The sequence below is a fragment of the Mastigoproctus giganteus genome, chromosome 7 (assembly GCF_048544385.1).
Source record: "Mastigoproctus giganteus isolate SK-2022 chromosome 7, ASM4854438v1, whole genome shotgun sequence".
Lineage (NCBI taxonomy): Eukaryota > Metazoa > Arthropoda > Arachnida > Uropygi > Thelyphonidae > Mastigoproctus > Mastigoproctus giganteus.
Window position 1 is genome coordinate 80,600,651 of NC_143581.1, and position 24,241 is coordinate 80,624,891.

Sequence of the window (24,241 nt, forward strand, 5' to 3'; positions counted from 1 at the left end):
GGCGAAACTAATGCTTTATGACAAGATTGGACATCTGTTGCTGGTGTCTCAAAAATGAGACATGGTAAAGGGAAATGCTAGGAAGAATGATAGATTGCTTGCATGGCATCTGTTATATGTCAAACCAAAAGTCGCTTTGTAATTCACAGTATATCCAAATGAAAATAGAAAATACTGTATAACCAGTTAGAGAATATTGCTGAACAGAAGTGTATGGGAGGATTTGATTTCATTTACAAATTTATAAACTTAACAAAAACATTTAAAGGTGGTATCTGTCAGAAGCCATGCCAGAAACAGAAGGCTAATACATTTATTACTAAGCTTAATTTATCTAATATCTGATCATGTGAGGATATCTAGGAATGCAATCCTCCCAAATCAGGCAACAAAGTTGTGATATGAAGCAGAAGTATGAGACATGCTTTGTTATAACAGAAGTGTAAATTTCAAATTAAAGAAACTGTTGAGTATTAATATGAGTAGTAGCAAATGATGCAAGAAAGCAAGCTTATACAACATGAGCAAAAAAAAAAAAAAAAAAAACACCACATCACCTGTCTAACCCCATCAAATATAATTTGTCTAATTCTTTTTTAAATTTATTCAAGCTACCACTGCCACATCACCAGATGGAAACTTGTTCCAACAATCAACTACCTGCTGGCTGAAAGCAAATTTCAGCATATCTCTCCTGCAATCACCTTTTCTCAATTAAAATTTATGTTCATATGTGTTCTCTGTGCAACAAAGCCCTAAACACATCAATCAGAGGTGCCTCCATAGCTAGGCAGCAGTGCATAGTACGTGTTTCTTGATTAGACCGGGGTTCTAGCTTGTGACCACGAATACGGAGGATGTGGAAAGGTCAGGGAATGACCACCGCATATCCCCAGAGCAATATGGCCTTAGTTGCTAATGCTCCTAAAAACCAAATAACAAACAACATCAGTTAGATTTCAGAGTGTGGTTCCCAGTTTTCAGATGCTGCAATTTGCAGAACAGAAGCCTTTCCAACAGATCCACATCCTTCCTAAAATGAGGCTTCCTGTATGCTGTACTCAAGATGTGACTTAACTATTGCCTTATAGAATGGGATAATTGTCTTCTTGTTTCTGCTGGCAAAATTCCTACATATCATGACAGAATCCTATGAGCTGCTCTAGTAGCTTCTATACTGTTCGGAGAACCTCTTGTCAGACTGGGCATTACCCCTAGAACTTTTTTCATTATTCACCTACTTGAGAACCCAATTGATATATTATACTTGAATTACTGCTACCCACATACAGTACCTTGCATTTATCAATGTTAAACCTCAGTATCCATTTATGAGCCCATCTGCCTAATTTTTCTAGGCCTTGTTTCAAGTAGCATACCCAGTCACCAACCACTTTGGTTAATGACAGTAATCATGATAATATGGCAATTTTGAGTAATATACTACTGAAATTGCTAATAATCCTTGTATCATCTATAAACTAAGACATCAAGCCTGATATGCCTTCATCAGTATATCAATATCATTAATAAATATTGAAAACAAATCAGATGCAGCAATTAACTCTGGAGGACTTCTCTAATAACAGGGCCTATTGATAACCACTCCCTGTCTTCACCCACTCAACCATCCATCTATATATATAGGTAACTTACTCTTAATGCCACAATGTTCCAATTTGTATAGCAGTCTTTTATGTGCAATGGTATCAAAAGCTTTCCTGAAATCCAAATATATGATATCAAAATTACTTTTTGCATTCAGTTCCTTTGTGACTGCATCACAATATTCAATCAGATTTAGTTGGGCAAGATCTCCCTTTAACAAATCCGTGCTGCAACTACTGCAGTATGACTGCATTCCTATCCAGATGGTCCTGCATTACTCCTTTCACCGGTGACTATTATTTTCCCTGGAACAGAAGTCAAGCTAACAGGTCTGTAATTGCTCATGCCACTCTTTGATTCCCTTTGTGAATTGGGAATACATTCACAAACCCTGCAGTCCATAGGGCCCTCCGGTGAATCCAACAATGCTCTCATAATTATGGCTGAAAGTTTGTTTGCTGACTTCATTTTTTTTTTTCTGCCTCGCCTAATGTAATTGGATATATCCCATCCACTACAGATACATTATTTACATTTTGCTTCAATTTTTCTTTCACTTTCCTCTCAATTATCACAAAATCATTTAGTCCCCTGTAATCTGATATGCTCTGGCAATCCATCCCTAAAAAATTCCATTCCTCACATCTAAACTTATATGCAAAACATCTATTCACTTTGTCAGCAACCTGAGCAGGATCATGCACAATTATACCTTTGAAAAAATTTTACAAGCATTTTTGATTCTTTTTGTTGTTATTAACCTAATGTAGAATTTCTGATGTTGTACAGTTCTGATGTAATTGTGTTAATGTTTTTGCCTTAAAATATGCTGTTCAACTTTGTTATTGATGTTATTTTTTCCTTTATTACTGATGATTTACACTCAGAGTATGACCTTAGAAGTATTATTTTTGTAAGCTGACATTTGTATCAACCCATGAACACACATGCAAGAGGAAATTGAAGTCAGTCATGAAAAGTCAATATCAACCCATGAACACACATGCAAGAGGAAATTAAAGTCAGTCATGAAAAGTCAATGTAGCATTAATTAATCATTTGACCTTCTTCCAATTTGCACCCCCCCATGTCTCAGAACGCAAACTATTTTTAATAGGCTAGGCAGCTTGTACTTTTTTTTTTTCTTTTTTGCAATTGAACAAACCAAAACATAGATATTAGAAAATCAAGTAAATTGCATTTACTACATATAATTGAAGAAAATTTAAAAATATTCTTCTTTGTACTTCATAATGATATTTATAATATTAACAATTGTTTGTGCAATTTTAATAATTTAATTATTATTAATTTGGAAGAAATGTTCCAGAATGATGTTCTTAGTACATTCTGGCTCGAAGACAGATTTGTATTAAAAAATAATAATAAAAGGTAAAAAAAAAAAAAAAAAAAAATTGTAGGTATTCATCTTCAGTAATAACTGAAAGTGAATTCCTACAAAATCATCTGCAACTTTTTTCCACTTATGAGCTAAGTGTATTTGTGTTTTAATAAAAACAACTTGTTTGTTTGTAATTCAATGATACATTTCAGATATTATCCAGAGTTGGTCTCTCATACTTGTAATAATGGAAAGCAGCCTTTTCAATCTTATTTATATACTGTATTTGATAAGTTGTATTATTATAACAGGAATGGGATTATACTGAAACCACAGTATGGGATTTTTAATAGGGATTACTCTTAGTAGTGGCAAATTATGTTAGAAAGAAAGCTTATACAGCATCAGCCAAAAAAAAAATACCCCTGCCCATTTCACCTATCTGTCTCTAACAGTTTGTCTAGTTTTTCCTTAAATTATTCTAGTTATCCACGTCCACAACATCAGATGGAAGTTTGTTCCAGTGATCAGCCACCCACTGGCTAAACAGCAACTATACATCTGTTCTGAACCATCCTTCCTCAATTTGAATTTATGCCCTCTCATGTGCATAGTCTGAGCAAGCTGAATGCTGATGGGATTCCTCTTGGTCAGTCCATTCAAATCCTTAAACATCTTAATCAGATCACCTTGCAAGTGTGTTTCTCCAGACCCTGCAATTTGGACAACTGAACTCTTTCTTTGGGTAAGAGCAGCCCTTTGTTTCCCTTCCCCAATCTTGTTGCCCTTCTCTGTACCTGGTTCAACAACTCTACATTTTTCCCAAATTGAGGTGCCCAGACCTGTATGCAATACTCTGGATGTGGTCTGACCATTGCCTTGCACAATGGAATCATTGTACAAGGAATGATACATCCTGTCTCCACTGCTCAGAAAGCTTCATATTTGACTGCACAATTACTCCCCAGGTCTCTTTCATTTTCCACTCCCTTGAGTGTAGTGCCATACATTTGGTATCTTAATTTGGGATTACTGCTACACATGTTCAGCATTTGCATATGGCAATGTTAAACCTCAATTGCCATTTCTCAGCACAACTGCCTAATTTTTCTCCATCTTGTTGAAGTAGCATACTGGCATTACTGTTATCTTATCATCTACAAACTTAGATATTACGCCTGATAAACCTTCACCCATATCATTAATAAATACAGAAAACAACAATGGACCCAACATCGAACCCCTGGAGCCTCCACTGACAACATTAGTCCACGAAGAACAGTGTCCATCGATAACATCTCTTCCCCCCCACCACACACACACACACAACCATCTCTTTATCCATAGCAGTAACTTGTCCTTAATGCTTCACTGCTCCAATTTGTAAAACAGTCTATTTTGTGTAACAGTATCAAACACTTTCCTGAAATCCAAGTATATTATACCAAAATTATTTTTTGCATCTGTTTCCTTGGTTACTGCATCTTAATGTCCATTAATATTGGTCAGACAAAATCACCCGTTGGCAACCGCATGTTGTGATTGTAGTATAACTGCACCCCTGTCTGTATGCTCTATATGTTCCTTTTGTAACTAGTGACTCCATTATTTTTCCTGGAACAGAAGTTAAGTTAACAGATCTGTAATTATTCATGTCACTCTTTGATCCCCCCTTCATGAATTGAAGATACAATCAGTTCTGCTATAATGTGGTACATGTTTTCCTAAAAATCTCCGTTTTATGGTATTTCACACATTAAAAACAACAGGGCTTATGGGAAAAATAGGAATAGGGTCAGAGCACTCAAATAAAATGTTCAGTGTGATAAGCAGAACACTAAAAAAAAAAAAAGTTGGAAACCTAATAAAATTGATAGCACAGGTTTAAACATCTTAAATTTCTGATAAATAAATAAACATTACAGTATATATAGCATTTCACCTTGACAAGCTATGAAGTTGGCTTGATTGATATTTCTGCTCACTGATATTTTTTTTTTTTTTTTTTTTTTGAATTGTAAAATTTAAAAACAGTAAAAAAGATAAGCAATCAGTAACGGTGAACACGGGACACACACAAGTAAGACAAGTTTATGAAGCTTTAAAAATAGGAATGAAGAGAAGATTTTAAAATTTATTTATGATTTTTATATGATTGAAGATTTTCATGGAAGGGAAAACACATTTCACCATAATAACATAAATACCCACAGAATTCCAGCTATTAGCATTATTGCAAATTTAGTAAGATCTAGTTTACTACCCATTTATAATTAGATTGCACTAAATGAAAAGCCCAATAAATTGGGAACTGCAAATTGTTTTTATTGTTTTATGGCAGTGACCTCCAGAAATATGCTCCTCTGCTCATGCTATCATGCCTCATGAAGTTTCTGTTCAAGCAGAAAAATGTGCTCCTGAAAACATGTCGGTCTACAATATCATGTGTTATCTTGTGAATACAGCAAATTACAACAGTGTGTCTCCAACTAATACAACTTCAGTAAATGGAAAATATAGCTCTCACACATTTGATATTTTTTAAGCTTTGTAAACTTCTATGTATTGCTACACAGGTTGCTATGTTCAGCTTGGTGCCAGATTTTGCATTCACCTGATGTTACTCTCAGATGAAATCATGATGAGCCAATGCAAAATTCACGTTATACTCGCATTGTTACCTAATATATCAGTCACATTGGAGCAAATTATCATTGTGAAAATGTGCATTATAGCAGAACTGACTGTGCATTATAGCAGAACTGACTGTACATTAAACCATCTCCTGTCTTCCCGGGGACTTCCTTGAATTCTTGAATGCCCTCATAATTATGGCTAAGGGTTTGCTTCCCTACTTTTTCTGCCTCCCTTAATGTAATTGATAGATCCTATCCATTCCAGGTGCCTTTCTTACATTTAACTTCGACAATTTCTCTTCTACTTTCCTCTCATTTATTAGCCGATTTCCTCTCAGTTATTACAAAATCATTTACCCCCAGGGTAAAATTTGATTTTGTAATAACTGTTACATTGCATCCAGTTCCCTAAAGAATTTAACATGAGTGAAGATGCAAAATGCTTATTCATCTTGTCAGCGACTTGAACAGGATAATTGGTAGTTGAACCATCAATATCGATTGGACCCATGTGATTCATCCATTTCCATTTAGTATTTACATAATAAAAGAAATCTATGGTATTTTTCTTTGCATCCTATGCCAAAGATTTCTCATACTCTGCGTTATCTTGCCTAACATCCTTAGTGACTTGATTGTAGACTAGTTTGTATCTACCATAGGTCTTCTATATCACCCGATAATTTGTATGTCTGCCAGGGGCAATAGTTGAGACATAGAGCAGATATCATCTTTTAAGGGCACAAGAGGTGATATTGTTGTACACGTCGGCACTAATCACCTTAAGAGTGAGAGATCTACAGATTTACTTAACAAGTACAAGTCAATGCTGAAAAAAAGTCACAAGTTCGGGTTAAATTTGAAAGTGTCTGCAATTCTGCCTGATAAGAGAGAATATATGATAAGAGAGAATATATGAGAGAATATATGATGAGAGCCTTGTCAATCAATTTGGCCCTGGAGAGATTGTGCAAGGCTCGTGGGGGTAGAATTTTTTTCAGTGTGGTCTGTGCTTGTTAACATGAGAGACTGCTTCTACAGGGATGGGATCCACTTAAATAGAAAGGGTGCAAGAATATTTTCTGTTACTATCGAGGCAGTGTTAGGTGGGTTAGGAAACCTTCTAGTTTGAGGGGATTCACAGACTAAAAGATTAATGGTAGCCACAGGCAGAAGCCTAGAGAGCAAGTTTCTGGAGATTTCAAGAGCTGCTGGGAGTCATCATGGAACAAGTAAATACATGGGCTGTGTTAGGGTAACTAAGATTAAGAAAAGTGCATGTATACTTGCATGTACACTAATGCTAGAATTATAGTAAATAAATTTGATTTATTTGAAGTGCTGTTCCAGATATCAAAGGCAGATATTGTTGGGATATCAGAGACATGGTGTCACACAGATATAAGCAGAACAGAATTAGAATTTGAGGAGTACAATGTGTACAGAAAGGACAGACCGGGTAGGAAGTGAGGAGGGTTATGCTGTTAGTTAAGAAACACATATAATCTAAGGAAGTGCATCCTGTAGACACGGATGGACGGTGCAATGTTGAGTCTGTTTGGTGTGACATAAACACTGGGAAATTGAAAATGTAAGTAGGAGTATATTATAGGCCTAATGATGCTGATGAGTACAATGAACAGTTTTTCAGAGAAATAGAATGGGCCAGGAAATCAGAGTGTCTTGTAATGGGTGATTTTAACTTTCCAGATGTTGACTGGACCTTGTGCATTGGTCACTTTCACGCTAGCCAGACTTTTGTATATTTATTCGAGGATTGTTTTCTACAGCAACATGTTTGAGGAGCAACCAGAGGGAGTAATACCCTTGATCTGATTATCAGCAGTGATGATGCATGCATTAGGAATTTTCAGATAAAGGAACCACTAAGTGACAGTGATCAGTGTACTAATATGGGATTTACTTAAAGAAGTAACCACGATTAAGGGTAAAGGGAAGGGTTTTTTTTTTTCCCGTAAAGGTGACTACAGAGTTCTCAGACAGTTTTTAAATTCTGTAGAGTGGGTTCAACTGATGATGTTACCAATGGTGAATTCTAAATGGGAAGCCTTCGGGAATTTAATCTTGGATGCTACTAGGCTTTTCATACCACCTAGAAATACTGTTCAAGGTTCTGGCATAAACGGATGTACACTGAATTAATGAGGCTCGTGGCAGAGAAGAAAAATGCATGGGATACATATAAATTATCAGGCAACACAGAAGCCTACAACAGATATAAGCTAGTATGTAATCAAGTCACAAAGGAGATTAGGCAAATGAAGGCAGATTATGAGAAATCTTTGGCAAAGGATGCAAAGAAAAACAGCAAAGATTTCTTTACTTATGTAAACTCTAGAAGGAAGTGGATGAATCAGATTGGTTCACTTAACACTTAGCATTGATGATCCTGCTCAAGTAGCTGATAAACAATGAGTATTTTGCATCTACATTCACAAAGGAGTTATTCAAGGAGGGGAATGCCAGAAGTTTATCAAACTCAGGAGCTAAGTAATTTTGTAATAACTTACAGCAAAGTGGAGGAGAAATTGTTGAAGTTAAACATAAAAGAGGCATCTCAGGCATATGGAATCTATCCAGTTATAATGAAGGAGGCAGCAAGGGAAGTAAGCAAAATTAGCCATAATTATGAGAGCCTCCTTAGAGTCAGGGGAGGTCTGCATGGAGTGGAGATGTGCAAATGTATCCCCAATTCACAAAGAGGGTTCAAAGGGTAACACAAATAATTATAGACCTGTTAGTTTAACTTCTCTCCCGGGGAAAATAATGGAGTTACGGGTTAAAGAGGTGATACAGGATCACCTAGACATGACAGCAGAAATAGTTCAAACACAGCATGGGTTTGTTGAGGGGAAGTTTTGTCTGACCAATTTGATTGGATACTATGATGAGGTCACAAAGGAACTGGATGCTAAAAATAATTTTGATATCTAATACTTGGATTTCAGCATAGCTTTTGATACAGTTGCACATGGAAGACTGCTGTACAAATTGGAGTGGTATGACATATTTTGTGGTAAGTAATATTTAATAAATAACATAGGAGGCAGAGAAAGCATCAGAATGGGATAGTGTCAGAAAGTAATTAATTATGTTGCTCATTTCTCTAAGAATGGAATGGAAGCTTTTGTTTCACCTGGAGTTTTGCACTGTCCTGATATGCTTTAGCACTTGTGCTTGATCAGGAAATGCAAAGGAAAAACCTCAGTTCCAAATTTGATAATGATTTAGTAAATGTGTGTTACCCATTTTTCAAGTTAGTTTACCTACAGTATGCATTCCACTTGAGGGTTATTATTATTTTTTTAAGAAATTTGTAAGTTTATAAAAATTAAAAAATTATTTACATGAATGTTTTTAAATATTTATTTATTTTTTATTATTCTTTTAAATATAAAATATTAGTTCATTTGACTTTATAGCTGAACAGCAGAGTGGGTTTTTGCCAAAAATAAAATCATACTTAAAAACTCCATTACTTATTTATTTTTCAGTGTAATAATATCATATACATTTTTATATATTAACATCTGTCAATCTTGTTTTAAGAGTGTGCTCTCCTGTTCTGATTTTCGAAACTGTCATAAGTGTAACAAGTTAGGTAATCTAGTAGTGCATTAATTTCAGCACATTCGATTTTTTCTTAAATTAATTGAATTTTTATTTTCTGTGACTAATAGAAGTGAAAAAGTAAATAAACAACTTGTTACCAATTAATTATTAATAATTAAATAATAATATATAAAAATAATTCTTTTCAGTTTGTTGTATATTACCTCACCATTATATTCACTCAACTCAGCTTCATAGTATTTTACTTATTTTCTCCTAGATTTAATAAAAATTGAAATCAGTATTTCACCACTCTTCACTCGTTTAACACAATAAACATATCGCAATACATACCTCACATTGTAATATGAAACCAACATTAGATTTTAATATCAATTGAAATATGCATTTCATGTTTCTGCTTTGATGTATGTTTATTACATAGTAAACAAATGCTATAATTCATTACTTACATGTTTAGTAAATTACTTACAGAAGCAAGCGCATATAAAACTAATTAAACAGTGCCTAGACAAGAATGTTTCTTTTCTGTGTATTTGTCATTATTTCCCATTCAGCAACCAACATGATATCCAGTGCTTTGGCTATAATGTATACAGGGTGTCTCAAAAATATTGGTACAAACATTTAGGGGAGGTAGGTAACATCTAAAGGAATGTGAATCGCATAGGAACCCATAACCGGAAACGTCACGGGAAAGTAGTAGCAGAGGCACAAGAATCAGAAATGACACAAGACAGTAATTAGTGGCAAACATTTATTTGACATAATATTAACAATGGAGTACGAGATGGATGCATTTCATGATGTTACAACAGATGCTCGAAGGTTCCACCATGAGACGCGATGCATGCATGACACCGACGTAGCATGGATTGGCAGACACGGTTGAACACACCTGGAGTTTCTTTGACAGTAGTAGCAGTGCAGACGAGTCTCGCCACGAGATCCATTTCCGTCTCCACAGGCAATTCATACACAATAGATTTGAGGCCCCCCCCCACAGAAAGAAATCAAGGCTCGATAAATCAGGTGAGTGTGGGGGCCAGGCAACGGGTCCACCACGGCCAATCCATCGACGCCCAAAATGCCTGTTCAAATGGTCACGAACACACCTTCTATAATGGGCAGGCGCCCTGTCATGTTGAAACCAAATATTGCGTCTCACATTTACTGGAACATCGTCAAGTAACCCTGGCAGAACTTGTTCGAGAAAGATCCGATATTTAGCGGAGTTCATGTGGGATGGTAACAGGTATGGGCAGACTAAGCAGTCACCGACCATACCTGCCCACACATTTATTGCGAAGCGATGTTGTGCGGCATGGGGGCGCACACCGTATGGATTGTCGTGAGCCCACACATGAGCATTGTGCTGATTGAATAAGCCTTCCTGAGTGAACAAAACATAGGCTGGAAAATTCAAGTCTTGAACACTTTCTTGGAGAAACCACTGTGCAAAAGCCACATGTGCAGGATGATCTTGGGGGGGGGGAGAGCAGTAACTGAATCCTTTGGAGATGAAAGGGGTGTAAGGAATGGTCGTGCCAGACATGCTGTACACTGCAACGAGACACTCCTAAGGCAGAGGCAACGGCACATGTGCTGATAGTAGGATTATTCTGGACAGCATTCAACACACTTTCTTCCATGGCGGGAGTTCGTGTTGAACGTTGTCTGCTTGCACCAATCCTGTTACCTCTAAATGACCCATGATCACACAAATTTTGATGCCATTATGGGTCAAACAGTGGTCCAGTACATGTCTCTCTGGGAAGCGTTCTCCATAAATTCTTTGAGCGGCTCGTCCATTGCCCTTTGCTAATCCATACACCATGTGCATGTCTGCCAGCTCACAGTTCGTATATTGATGCATGCTCTTGTGCGGTGACTACTGCTTGAATGAGTAAACCAGAAATTTTCCCTCTCGCGAACTGATGAACAGTGCCGTCTACCGACTTACAGTGACATTTCCGGTTATGGGTTTCACATTCCTTTAGATGTTACCTATCTTCCCTAAACATTTGTACCAATATTTTTGAGACACCCTGTAGATGAGGCGCCTCTGTAGCCAGGTGGGAAGGAGCAGCAGTGCGTAGCACACGCTTCTTGATTAGCCCGGGGTTCGAGCCTGTCGCCACCAAATACGGAGGATGCGGAAAGGTCAGGGAATGTGCACCGCATATCCCGGAGCAATATGGCCTTAGTTGCTAATGCTCCTAAAAACAAACAAAAACCCTGTAGATAGCTTGTGTGATATGAATGAAAGAGCAAATTACAGTTTGCGTGATTTTAATGAATTTTGGTTTGGTTCCACACAACTTTCTGAAAGAACCAAATATAAAATTTCGCAAAAATCTGTCCATTGGAAGTTGTTGGAGTTGGATGATGTGAGAAGGCAATAGGAATTTTATGCACATGTGAAAACACTTAAAAATGACTATTTTTTTTTTTTAAACACAGTTGTTAGATGATATAGGATTTTAAGAGAATATATCTGCTAACATACATATATACAATTTGTTGATACTGTATTGAAGAACCTGCAGTGTGTGTGTGTTTATATAGCTGAACACACACACTTACACTCAAAAAAAAAAAAAAAAAGTTTAAAATTTTTTTTTTTTTTTTTCCCTTGTTTTTCTGTCATGATACTAAAGTATATCAAAATAAAATTTTGTTTTAGGAACGAGTGATGTGGCAAGTTATTTCAGCAGGCTGCTGACAGAAAATGGAAAGACTTACATTATTAAGAAGTAAGTAATTCAAAGAAATTTATTTCTCAGTTATAATTTTGACTTTATTGTAATTTATCACATTTGGCTATTTTACTTTGCAGTAAAAGTCTTTTTCTATAGTGTGCAATTTCCCCCCCCCCCTAGTGAATGTCACTATGAAACTGTTTTTTGGTTTGTGCAATTTCCCATTTTTTGAATGTTCTTTTCAGATAATTAGTATTAGCATTAGTAGAGGCATATGATGCAAGAAAGCAAGCTTATGCAGCATCAGCCAAAAAAAAAAAAAAAAAACCTCCCATTTCATCCCTCCATTCGTTCCAAATGCACATCTAGCTCAGCCTTAAATTTATTTAGGCTTTTAGCTTCCACGACAAAAGACGAAAGCCTGTTCCACCAATCAACTACCCGCTGGCTAAAGGCAAATTTCCACACATCTATTCTACAACTATCTTTTCTCAGCTCGAAACTGTGCCCCCTCAGGTTCTTAGTATGAGCAAGATGAAGAATCCCATCAACAGTCAGCTTGCTTAACCCATTCAAGGCCTTATACACCTCAATCAGATCACCTTGCAGGTGCCTACTCTCCAGGCACTGCAATTTGCAGAACTTAAGCCTTTCTTGGCAATCTCACCAATTTTCTCACCAATTATGTTGCCCTTCTTTGTACTCGTTTTAGCAGCTCTACATCCTTCCTAAAATGAGGCCTCCAGACCTGTACACAGTACTCTAGGTGTGGCCTGACCATTGTCTTGTATGATGGGATTATCACCTCCCTGTCCCTGCTAGCAAAATTCCTATATAGCATTGCCAAGACTCCACATCCTGCCCTGGCAGCCCCTCTGCACTGCTCAGCAAACTTCATATTTGGCTGCACAATTACCCCCAGGTCTTTTTCACTTTCCACTTCCCTGAGTGTAGTACCACCCAGTTGATACATTTCTCTTTGGTTATTGCTACCCATATGCAGTACTTTGCATTTGTCAATGTTTAACTCCAGTTGCCACTTCTCAGCCCATTTTCCCAATTTGTTTATTATTGTTATGATATATTGTTTATTATTGTTATTTATTAGCATTAACAGGAGCAAATGAAGCAAGAAAGCAAACTTCTACAGCAGCAGCAAAAAAATAGCTAACCAGATTTGCTAAACATTACTTTCTCTTTACAAAACCATGCTGTTTATCCTTCAGAATTCCATTTCTATCTAAATGATCCTGAATTCCATCCTTGATCATTCTTCATGATTTTTCTTACTGCTGAAGTTAGACTGGCCAGTTGATAATTTCCAACTACATTCTTAGAACTGCCTTATGCATTGGAAATACACTGGACGTTTCTAGTCCAACGGAATCTCTCCTGAGTCCAGTGATGCTCTCATTAGCCTAATAGCATTGTATGAGTAGATTTAACAAAAAATTTTCATTGTAAAGGTTAGCTTTATCTTTAGATAAGGATAAAAAAAACCAAAAAAAAAAAACCAAATCCTTTCCATTTCACCTATCCATTCCCTCTAATAGCTTGACTATTTCAACTATCAACCACCTACTGGCTAAAAGTAAACTTCTGCACATTTATTCTGTGACTGTCCTTCCTCAGTTTGAATTTGTGCCCCCCCCAACATGTATAATCTCAGCAAGAGGAAGAATCCTATCAGCATTGATCTTGCTCAGTCCATTGAAAGCCTTAAACATTTCAAACAGATCACCTTTTAGGTGCCTAGTGTCTAGATGCTGCAATTTCCAGACGTGAAGCCTTTCTTGATGATATCACTCCTTTGTTTCCCTCATCAGTCTCATTGCCCTTCTCTGTACTCATTCCGTTAGTTTTATATCTTTCCTAAAACGAGGCCTCCAGACCTGTATGCAGTACTCAAGTTGTGGCTTGACCATTGCCTTATACAATGATTAAGTGCTTCCTTATCCCTGCTAGCTGAAATTGCAGAATTTGCTGAAATTGCAGCCAAATTGGCAGCAACTCTGAATAACCCTTGCCCATTTGTCCCTTGATCATTCTTCTATACAGCGTACTAGTAAATAATATGAAAGAAACTGTTTTCCCAGTGGCAGTATTCATAGCATGGCAAGCTTCAAACAAGTTACACCAGATTAAGCCTGTAATTGAACAATGGCAGTCAAATCCACACAGGAATTGTAAAGAGGATGACAGTCCTTTCAGCTCCACTCCTCATTATATACAGTCTTTTTACATATTCATTTTTTCTAAGGGAAGATGACTGTACTATATGTGAGCACTGTGACACCATCTTAACCATAAAACACATTTTATTGACTATCCTAATTTTTTTAAAATGAATTTGTTTTAGCACTTTTAGCCATATGACTGAGCCTTACATTCTCTTTGAGATTTTGTGACAAAGGCACTGTCTGAAATTTTTCAGTTTTTAGGATGTATAAACTTAAATAAATATTTTTATATATTTTTTATAGAAATCATATATGCTTATAGTTCTTTACTTGTTTTTAGATATGCTATTTTTTATTTATTTTTTATTTTTGTTATTGAATTTTAATGTTTTTGATTCTTGGACCTGGTGTGCCATGACCTAAGTTAGCTGTGCACTTAAAAATCAAATCAATTAAAACCTTTTTGTTTCAATATTCTCACCAATTTCTAGAATCATATGCATTGTCAAGTATTGAGGGTTTATTGTATAAAATATATATATAAATTAAAAAAAAAAAAGACCCTAACAAAGAATCTTAATATATGATAAAAATTATATGTTCCAGGTCCTGTCTTGGAATCTCCTCAGTAGGATACCCAGTGTTTTGAATGTAGAATTTCTCACCTTGCAGAGTTTCTCAACATTTTAAAACCATCAGTCAAGTGTTTTTAATTTAATTTTAATGGTTAGTTCTGACCTCATGCCTTTCACAACACTTGAGACTTTCGTTATTTTCTCAAGAGTAATGAATTTTCAACAGTGTACTTCTCTCATAAAGGCATTTCTTTTGACAACTTCTATGTTAATACTGATATAGCAGTTGTAAAAGCATTGCAGTAGTATGTAAGGTGAAGTGGCAGTACCACTGAAACAGTTGCTTTTGTTGTATTTGAAATACTGTTTTTGTTGCTGTATTTGTGACTCTACTCAGCTGGTAAAACATAAAGGATTCTGGCATTAGCTGCCATCTACAAGATTAACCCCTAAACTCCTTATGTGGTTCAGGTCTGTTGATTTAGAAATCAGGGAAGAAACACCTCTTCAGTGTTTTGTTCCATGAACCCTTGTCAAATACATATGCTACAATGGGTAGTGTTATTCAGAAAGTGTACGCACATTGTTGTCTGGTAAAACATGACATATATAGAACACAGCAATATTTTGATTGTGTATAGCAGTGGTCTCAAACTCAAATTGCATGCGGGCCGAATGCATGATCTGAAAGCAGCTGACGGGCCGGATTTTTTTTAAAACAAAATGAAAGTGAATATAAGCACCGTATTTACAACTAATACATAATTGAAATGTATTTGCAGGCCGTGTAAAATGCTTCGGGGGTCGGATGCGGCCCATGGGCCGCCAGTTTGAGACCACTGGTGTACAGTACATGGTGTTTAACTTAATTTTTTTTTGTAGTTGTATATTATTTTTTTTATTGTGATAATTCTCTCTCTCCCTCTCCCTCCTTCCCCATGATTTTAGTATCAGAACGTTCCTGTCATTAACGTGGTGTTACCTTACATCATTGATTGGGGGGGGGGGTATTTGGAATATCTGTTGCAAGATCTGCATATTGATGCTGTATGGTGGCTAAGCAGCTGATGAGACCTGGTAATCCTCCCTTCTTCACCGGTTATTATACTCTGCTAGTTATTATGTGATATAATTGCTTGTAGATACTTTATAAACAGTATCTAAGGCATGAATGACTGAATCTTATGTGACATTGACCATCACTCCTGTTTTGTACAGCATGCAGTGACAACTTCAACTGGGGCAGGTTTATGCTTTTGGCACTGTGTAAGTTTCTGTGGTAATAAAATTAATAATATTAACCTTGATTTATTTTTATAAGATAGCTATGTGCATCTTATGATTACTACAGCTGTAATAACATAAGAATTTGTTACTTTTTATAGTTGTGAGACTGCACTTCCTTGTAAGGCTTTTGATTCTTTTCATACTTTGACAATAAATGATATAATGGGTTGGCTGGATGGCCTTTTAGCAGCACTAGATTGTTACACATGGATATTTGGAGAGAACCTGCTTCAACCATCCGATATTTTTACAGGTAAGTTACATAGAAACAAATAAAAGAATATTACACATTTTATATGATGACATAAAATAATTTGTTTAGATATACTGAAATACTTTGCACTGGCAACACACTTGAAAAAAGTGATTGCTGACCTATGAACTCAGAGATGGCACTGAAAGAAGAAGATACTGAACTAACTATTAATATTTTTATTTAGTCAATTTTGTAATTGTCTAACAAATGAAAGCAAATTTTTGTATTTTACAATAAAGTGTTTTTTTTTTTTTTTTTTTTTTTTAAATTCTGTGATTTAGTATTAGTATTAGCCATGCAGTGTAAGGAAGCCTCAGGCTTTTGTACCACTGGCCAAAAAAAAGAAGATAAGAAAATAAAAATTATGAACTTTCCTCTCCCCCTCACATAAGTAACTGTCCAGTTGACCTTTGAATTTCTTCAAACTGTCAGCCTCAACTACCTACACAGGTTAAATCTTTTCCCCTCTTAAATTGAATTTATGGCCCCTAGTTTTGGAATTCTTTATAACATTGAAAATTTTGCCTTTATTCATTTTTAATAACTCCTCTCAGACCCTTATAAACTTCGATCCGGTCCCCTCTAAGATGCTTGTTTGCCAAGTTCTATAGCCTGCGTAATTGAAGTCTTTTCCTATATAGTTGCCCTTTTGCTGTCCTTACAATGCGAGTCATCCTCCTTTGGACGCTTTCAAACAGCTCAATGTCTTTTTTTTTTTTTTTTTTTTTTTTTTTTTCAGATGAGATCCCCATACTTGGACACAGTATTCTAATGGACTTTTATATTTGCTTCATACAGTGATACTATGACCTCCCTATCTCTACAGGATATTGTCCGATAATCATCGACAGTATACCTTGGGCTTTTCTGGCCTGTTTACACTGCTCAGAAAACTTTCCCATCTGCCCTTATTGTTACTCCCAGATCCCTTTTTTACTCTCCTGTTTATAATTCAACCCCATGAAATGTAAAAGCTATTTTTAGGTTCTATTAGCCAGTGTACGACTTTGCTTTTTGATGCATTAAAACATATGCCACTTTTCAGACCATTTCTGAACCCATCTAGTCATCCTGAAGAAGCGCTGCTTGGCGCTGATCATTAATGACTCTCCCAATCTTTACGTCATCTGCAAATTTTGGTATCATACCCTTTATCCCTTTGTCGATGTCATTTATGAAAATCAGAAACAGCAGTGGTCGAATAACTGATCCTTCTGACTTTACACTAATCTGAAGAATATCCATTAATCACCATCCTATTCTTCCTGCCCTCCATCTACCCTGCAATCCATTTTAGGATCTTTCCAGTGATTCCAACATGTTCCCTTCTCTTCCCCTAACTAGCAGTTTCCCTGAACCCTTAAGGTATTCTCAATGATACTGCCAAAAAACCCTTCTGCTACAGCCAATAAAAATTCCCCGCCCTTTCTGGAGCTTTGCAGAGTCCCTCAAGCTTTGAGTTAATTCACAATATAATCATATAATCCTTCCTATTTCAGCATGTAATCCCTATTGGGTCTGGGCAGAATTTCAGACACATTCTGATCTAACTTCTGGCATTTTTTCAGCACGGATCTATATTTTTCCAACAAATAGGCAAGTCATATTTTTTTAATGTTGTTAGTTGTTAGTTCTGACATGACTAATAATGCTCTCTTTGCCCCTTTTAAAATCAAGCACACCCTTGTTATGGTCCACCTATCTTTATTACAAAAAATGCTACCTATTTCCTTGACAATAGAATCTCCCATAAAAGTAAATTTCCTTCAACCAGAGCAGTATGCACTTGGCTATTCTTTTCTTGTTGGATAACAAGATAATTAAGTCCCTGACGTTCTCCCAGTTACATTTTTTTCTAGGGCAAGCACCCATTTCTTCAGTGACTCAAATTCTTCTTGTAATGTACAAGGTTTTAATTTCAGATTGGTATTGCATCAGGTGCAAAGAAAACGCTTGTCAGTTGATCTTGGTTTTTCTTTTAGACTGACCTTTGAATGTATGCTAAAGGCTGTATAGGCAATGAACTCATGACTCACACCAAAGATTTCTCTCTGTGTCATGATGTCCTTGGACTTGGTATTGAAAGTAGATCTTATAACAGCCATTATTTAGGTAAAATTTGAACTTAAAAAAAATTACAAAATTTAAATTTACAATACAGCCACTCCCCAGCTTACGTAATACTCGACTTACGGAAATTAGATTTTACGTAAGTTTTTGCCGGCTGGCGCAACTTTAAAAAAAAAAAAAAAATTGTGGAAACGTATTTTGCATCTTGTAGGAATAAATGGTTCACATTACAATATCGTAATGCGAACCCAATAACGCATTGTTTTTTGATAATTTGTTCCAAGACCTCGGAAGTTGAAATTTTCACTATATAACTAAGCTGTTTATCTCTCTAAAAGGTCATATTTGTAATGGAGATTGCACTACACTTTCATCGTTACATATGTTCTGTTATACGAATAAATTTTGAATGCCTTTGTGATAGTTTTCTGAAACACATTTCTGGAGGTCACAACCATAAAACAACAAAAAGAATATGCACTTTCCGGTTTATTGGGCTTTTCTGTTAGCGCAATCTATTATAAATGGATATTAAAATCGATCTTATTGCATTTGCAAAATTCCCAATAACTGGACAGACATACCGATAACTGGAATTCTGTGGGTTTTTACAAAAAGTTGCAGTATTATGGTGAAATGAGTTCCCCTTCACTGAACTCTTCAATCATATAAAAAACATAAATAAATTTTCAGAATCTTTTCTTCATTCCTATTTACTTATTACAGTGGTGAAGGGAAATGGACCAATGGAAAGGGCAAGTGCTGGCAGTGCTGGGAAACAAAACGAAATTGATTTAGAAATGAAGATGATTAATTAGGAAGTATGAAGCAAGTTAAAGTTTGTCATCTATTGCATGGAATTAGGTCTCGTTGCTTCAACAGTGAATTCTATTTTAAGGGACAGTGTGCATATAAAATAACATGTTAAAGGATCAATGCATTTAAGATCAGCAGTGATCACAAAATAGCATTCAGGTGCTATATCGAAGGTGGAAAAGCTATTAATAATATGGATGGAAAATCAGATTCAGAAGCAAGTGCCCCTGACTCCGATGGCCATTCAAGCAAAAGCAAGAAGTATTTATGAAGATACAGTATTAAGGATAAGTATGGCAAACCCCAAGCCAAGTTCATGGCAAGCAACGGGTGGTTTTATAGGTTCAAGCATTGCGCTGGTCTCCAAAACATTAAAGTATGCGGTGAAGTCGCCAGTGCCAATTCTGCAGCTGCAGAGAAATTTTGTAATGTTTTGGAAAAAACTCCTCCTAAATCTTGACAGCTCTTAACTTCCACAGCAGCATGCTTATCAGCCGGAGATTTAATTCTAGCAATGATGCTCGAAAGGTAAAACTTGCTGACGTTATGCCTATCTCCTCTCTCTTTTTGAAATTTTTGTAAATTTTTATACTTTTTCATTTTTCCTGCGCATGAGATAAAAAAGAAAAATTTAATAAATAATTCTAACTACATGTTTGCTGAACATTTCTTTTTTGCTTCAATCAAATTTGCGAGTGCTGCATAAGCATTTAGGGAAATTCTGACATGTAGAGTTCCACGGAATGCAGCCCTTACGTAAGCCAAGGAGTGACTGCATATATGTTTATTAATATATTTAATTGATTAATTTTAGTTAATTAATAAATTGTTAATAAATCTATATATATATATTAATTTAATGTTATATAATTTTATTTCATGCAAGGAAAATGTTCTGTTATAACTGCAAGTGATAAAAAAGAAATATTAAAATTTTATTACGGCATGCTATAAAAGTTGTATACAACAGTGAATTTCTGTGTGTCTAATGTAATTTAATTTTAAATATATATTATTTGTGTAATGGCCACCCAGAAGTTCAATTGGCAAGTTAATGTCAACGGTGATATTGGGTGGGAACCCAAATAAATCAACAAAATGCTGCTGCTGGAGGTATTGCAAATTCTGAAGAAATATTTCCACCCTTAACAAAGTTACATGATTTACAGACTGTACAGTTTGCAAAATTCCTTCTGATGATGTGGATCATTGGAAGGAGTTTTGCTAATAGTTGTTATTAGCATTAGCATTAGTAGAGGCATTTGATGCAAGAAAGCAAGCTTATGCAGCATCAGCCAAAAAAAAAAAAAAAAAAAAAACCCACTTCCACTTCACCCCTCTGTTCGTTCAAAATACCTGTCCAGCTGAGCCTTAAACTTATTAGGCTATCAACCTCCACTACAAGGGATGGAAGTCTGTTCCACCAACCAACCAACCACCCGCTGGCTAAAGGCAAATTTCCGCACGTCTATCCTACATCTGTCTTTCCTCAATTTGAATTTATGCCCTCTCAGGTGATTATTCTGAGCTAGAGGAAGAATCCCATCAGCATTGAGCATGCTCAAACCATTCAAGGCTTTATACACCTCTATCAGATCACCTCGCTGGTGCCTAGTCTCCAGACACTGTAATTTGCAAAACTTAAGCCTTTCTTCGTAAGAGCACCCCTTTGTTCCATTCACTAATCTTGTTGCCCTTCTCTGTACTCGTTCCAGCAGCTCTACATCCTTCTTGAAATGAGGCCTCCAGACCTGTATTAGAGATGTGGTGTTATTTTTTTGATCATATTCAATGATTAGGGTGCCTCGATGGGCAGGAGCAGCAGTGCATTGCACATGCTTCTTGATTAGATTGGGGTTCGAGCCTGTGACCACAAAATATGGAGGATGCGGAAAGGTCAGGGAATGATCACTGCATATCCACGGAGCAATATGGCTTTAGTTGTTAATGCTCCTAAAAACCAAACAACACAACACAATATAACATAACATTCAATGATTAGGCAATATTTTGTGTTACTAGATGTTAGTAGGTATATGTTATTGGTAATTCATGCTTATTGGATCATCAAAAACCTGCATTGGGGAAGGGTGACACGTGTGGAAAATGATACAAGTGTTATGATAGGGACACTGCTGTTGGCGAAGCTAGTTAGTTTGTCCATGCTCGTTTTACACTGAAACATGTTGAAACATGTTACACTGAAAAAATGTTCCTAAAACTCATTCTGAACAACATTCCATTGGTATGTTATTCAGAATGAGCAAAGCAATGGTTCCAATAAGATGGTTACCACATTTACCTTTCTACAAAATTCATCATTCTTTAAATAAGGCATTCTTAAACAAGCAGATTGAATGGTGAGTATCCATCAAATAAACACTCTCACCAGTAGTGACCTCACTACTCTTGACATCTTTCTTTTAGAGGTAGTTAATTGCAGTTAATTGTCTGTATACAACTTTGAAGAAATAATGCAATTAAAATAGAAAATTGAATCTCACTGATCCAATATCAGTGAGATATTGGATCAGTGAGTAAAGTCCCCAAACATTCGTAAGAGATATGTTCCAGGACTTCTTACATAAGTCGAGTTTTACATAACATGTAGTTATATGCAAGGCCTTAATAACCATTATCTTCTGTGGTGAAATCAAAAACTGGACGAATGTGGACAAATTATTGAAAAATTACTTAACTAATACAATTTTATAACTCAATAATGGAGCTTGCACAGAATATCTATAGGATATATTTTAGCTGTAGACATTTCTTTCTGTCATACATCCTTTATTTGGATAGTCTATTTATAGCAGACCTCAGGTAGTGACAGCTAACTTGTGATATGCCACAACTACCTTATGATATGTCTTTTTCCTGATATGGCTTGTCCTGAGGGCTTAGTTTTTATTTTTTGTATTCTTCTTGGTCTTGCAGGGCAAGACTTCATTGGACTGTCGCATTCTTAGACAGTGTATTTTGAATTTGTTGCCTCTCCAAATTTTTTTGAAGTGGGGATCCTGTAAGTGGAAGAAGAGGAATGGAACTGGGAGAGTGCAGTGTTTTCAAGCTTAAGTTTCCTCCTTGGTCTTTATCTCAGGTTTTGGCGGAGAGAGAGTTGTTGGGAAGGAGTGGGGGGGGGGGGGGGGTTATGGTTGCTTCAGGTGATCCACGTTGCTTCGAAAATCATCTATAGATTTAGTGTAACCATACTGTAGATTTAGTGTAACCAGACAGTCTAATGGCATTCACTTTAGGCCTGTCATTTCTGTTATTCAATTCATTTCTGTTATTTTTTCTATAATTTATTTTCTTAACTTGCAATATCTTGTTGTAAAGTATTTATAGTCCTTCAGGGCTTTGGCATCTCATTATAACCTAGTTTTTTAATTACCTTTAAATAGTTTTTGGTTTATTAGGCCGAGTCTGTTTTACAGTTCAAGATTGTTAACTCATCAGATTACTTCATAATATTACACGTTCTCTAATGTGTTTATAGGCAGTGTGGGTTGGCTTGTGTAAGGGAAATTGTTAATCAGGACACTTACTTGTAACTAACTGGTCAGAGGAGCTTGCATAAAAAAAAAAAAAAAATTGGTTGTATTTTTATATAAATTGTATAAGAAATTATGAATTTTTTTTTTTTTTTTTTTTTTTTTTACAACATTTGGATGTCTAGACATTGGTTTGTTCTGAGTGCTTCTCCTGTGGCAAATATTATGATTGAAGTCCAGAAAATTTTATGGATTGACTGTCAGTTGCTTCCAGAAGCAGTAGACAGTCAATCCATAAAATCTTTCTTTTGGCTGCACAGTTGAAACCAAGGATATGCAATGGTAAGTTACTGACTTGATTTGCTGATTTTTCCATGTTATTTGGGGACCTAAATATAGACTTTGTTGGTGGCTGGATATGGTGCCACTGTTAATACTTGTAGTGGCATGAATATCCTATATGTAGAAGAATGCAGATACAGTGGAACCCTGATTGTCCATATGCTCCTTTCTTATCTATTTATTTTTTAATATTGAAATTTTTTGTCTTGTTAATATCATTATATATTTGCTTTATATTTTTATTAGATCCTAGCAGATAGTTGGATATCAGATTGTTATAATGGGCATAACAATACAGATTTTAGTATTTATTTGTATTTATGAATGGGTATATTTATTTGTAAATATACCCAAGGTATATTTGTGTGATCACATCCTGTGATAATTTTTAATTGAAACAATAGTGAAGTGTCACATTATTTTATTGGAAACATTTTGATGTTTGCATGCCACAATGTCTGACTGAATGAAGACTAAAAAAAAAAAAAAAAAAAAAAAAAAGTAGGTGGTGTTTTAGAGGACTAAGATGCTGTTTGCCATTTGCAGATTGTTCATATGAAATGCAAATAGATGATAGTACAGTAATTGCACCAGCACAACAGGAAAACATATTCCATAATCGGAAAAACTGATGGGAACAGTCGCTGCAACATCAGACTGGAAGTGCAAGCCCATACGTATGTGGCTTCTCAAATGCAGTCCACCTTCTGTATTGTAATAAAGATATTACAAGAAATTTCAGAAATGCATGGTGTTTATAAATCAGGTGGTTGCTGTATATCAGTAATAAATGATTTATTATTATATGATAGTAAACTTTGAAATTGTTGGAGATTGTAGAAAAACTAGATGGCTACATTTTGGAACTTTTTTTTTAATCAAGTTTCTTAATTTAACTTTTTTCAAATTTTGAGAATTTATTTTTGCAGTATGACTACTTTTTCATTTATTATTGCAGATGACCTGAGAAAAAGACCTCAAGACACAAAGAGCACTAATTTATTTAACAGTTTGATATTTTTTCTAAGAAAGATTTCAAAACAGAACATCAGCTCCATTTTAAATTCTTTTATAAGTATTAACAGCAAAGCGGAATATTTTTATTCTTTAAAGGAAGTGGCAGATTTTAATCGGTGAGATCATTCTAAGAAATCTATAGTTTCACAGATTTTATATTTTATTTTTTATATATTTAACAAATCTATAGTTTCTTTAATTTTTATTTTCTATCTGTGAATTTATATACTGTCTCTTTAGAAGCAGTGCATTACATCTAATACAGGTGATGAATTTATTAACCATCTTGCATGTAAACATATGCTACTAATTGAAGTTTTAT

General features: G+C 35.6%; 1 protein-coding gene across 1 annotated transcript in view; it reads left to right on the forward strand.

Moving 5' to 3' along the window:
• The window catches only part of LOC150083025 (DNA-dependent protein kinase catalytic subunit-like), a 266,817-nt gene extending 242,778 nt beyond the window's left edge, over positions 1 to 24,039 (forward strand). The window contains exons 18-20 of the mRNA XM_090378358.1: positions 11,867 to 11,936; positions 16,023 to 16,177; positions 23,861 to 24,039. Of these exons, the coding sequence (XP_090234484.1) occupies positions 11,867 to 11,936; positions 16,023 to 16,177; positions 23,861 to 24,039 (404 nt within the window). The remainder of the gene's footprint in view (positions 1 to 11,866; positions 11,937 to 16,022; positions 16,178 to 23,860) is intronic.
• Positions 24,040 to 24,241: the final 202 nt, after the last annotated feature.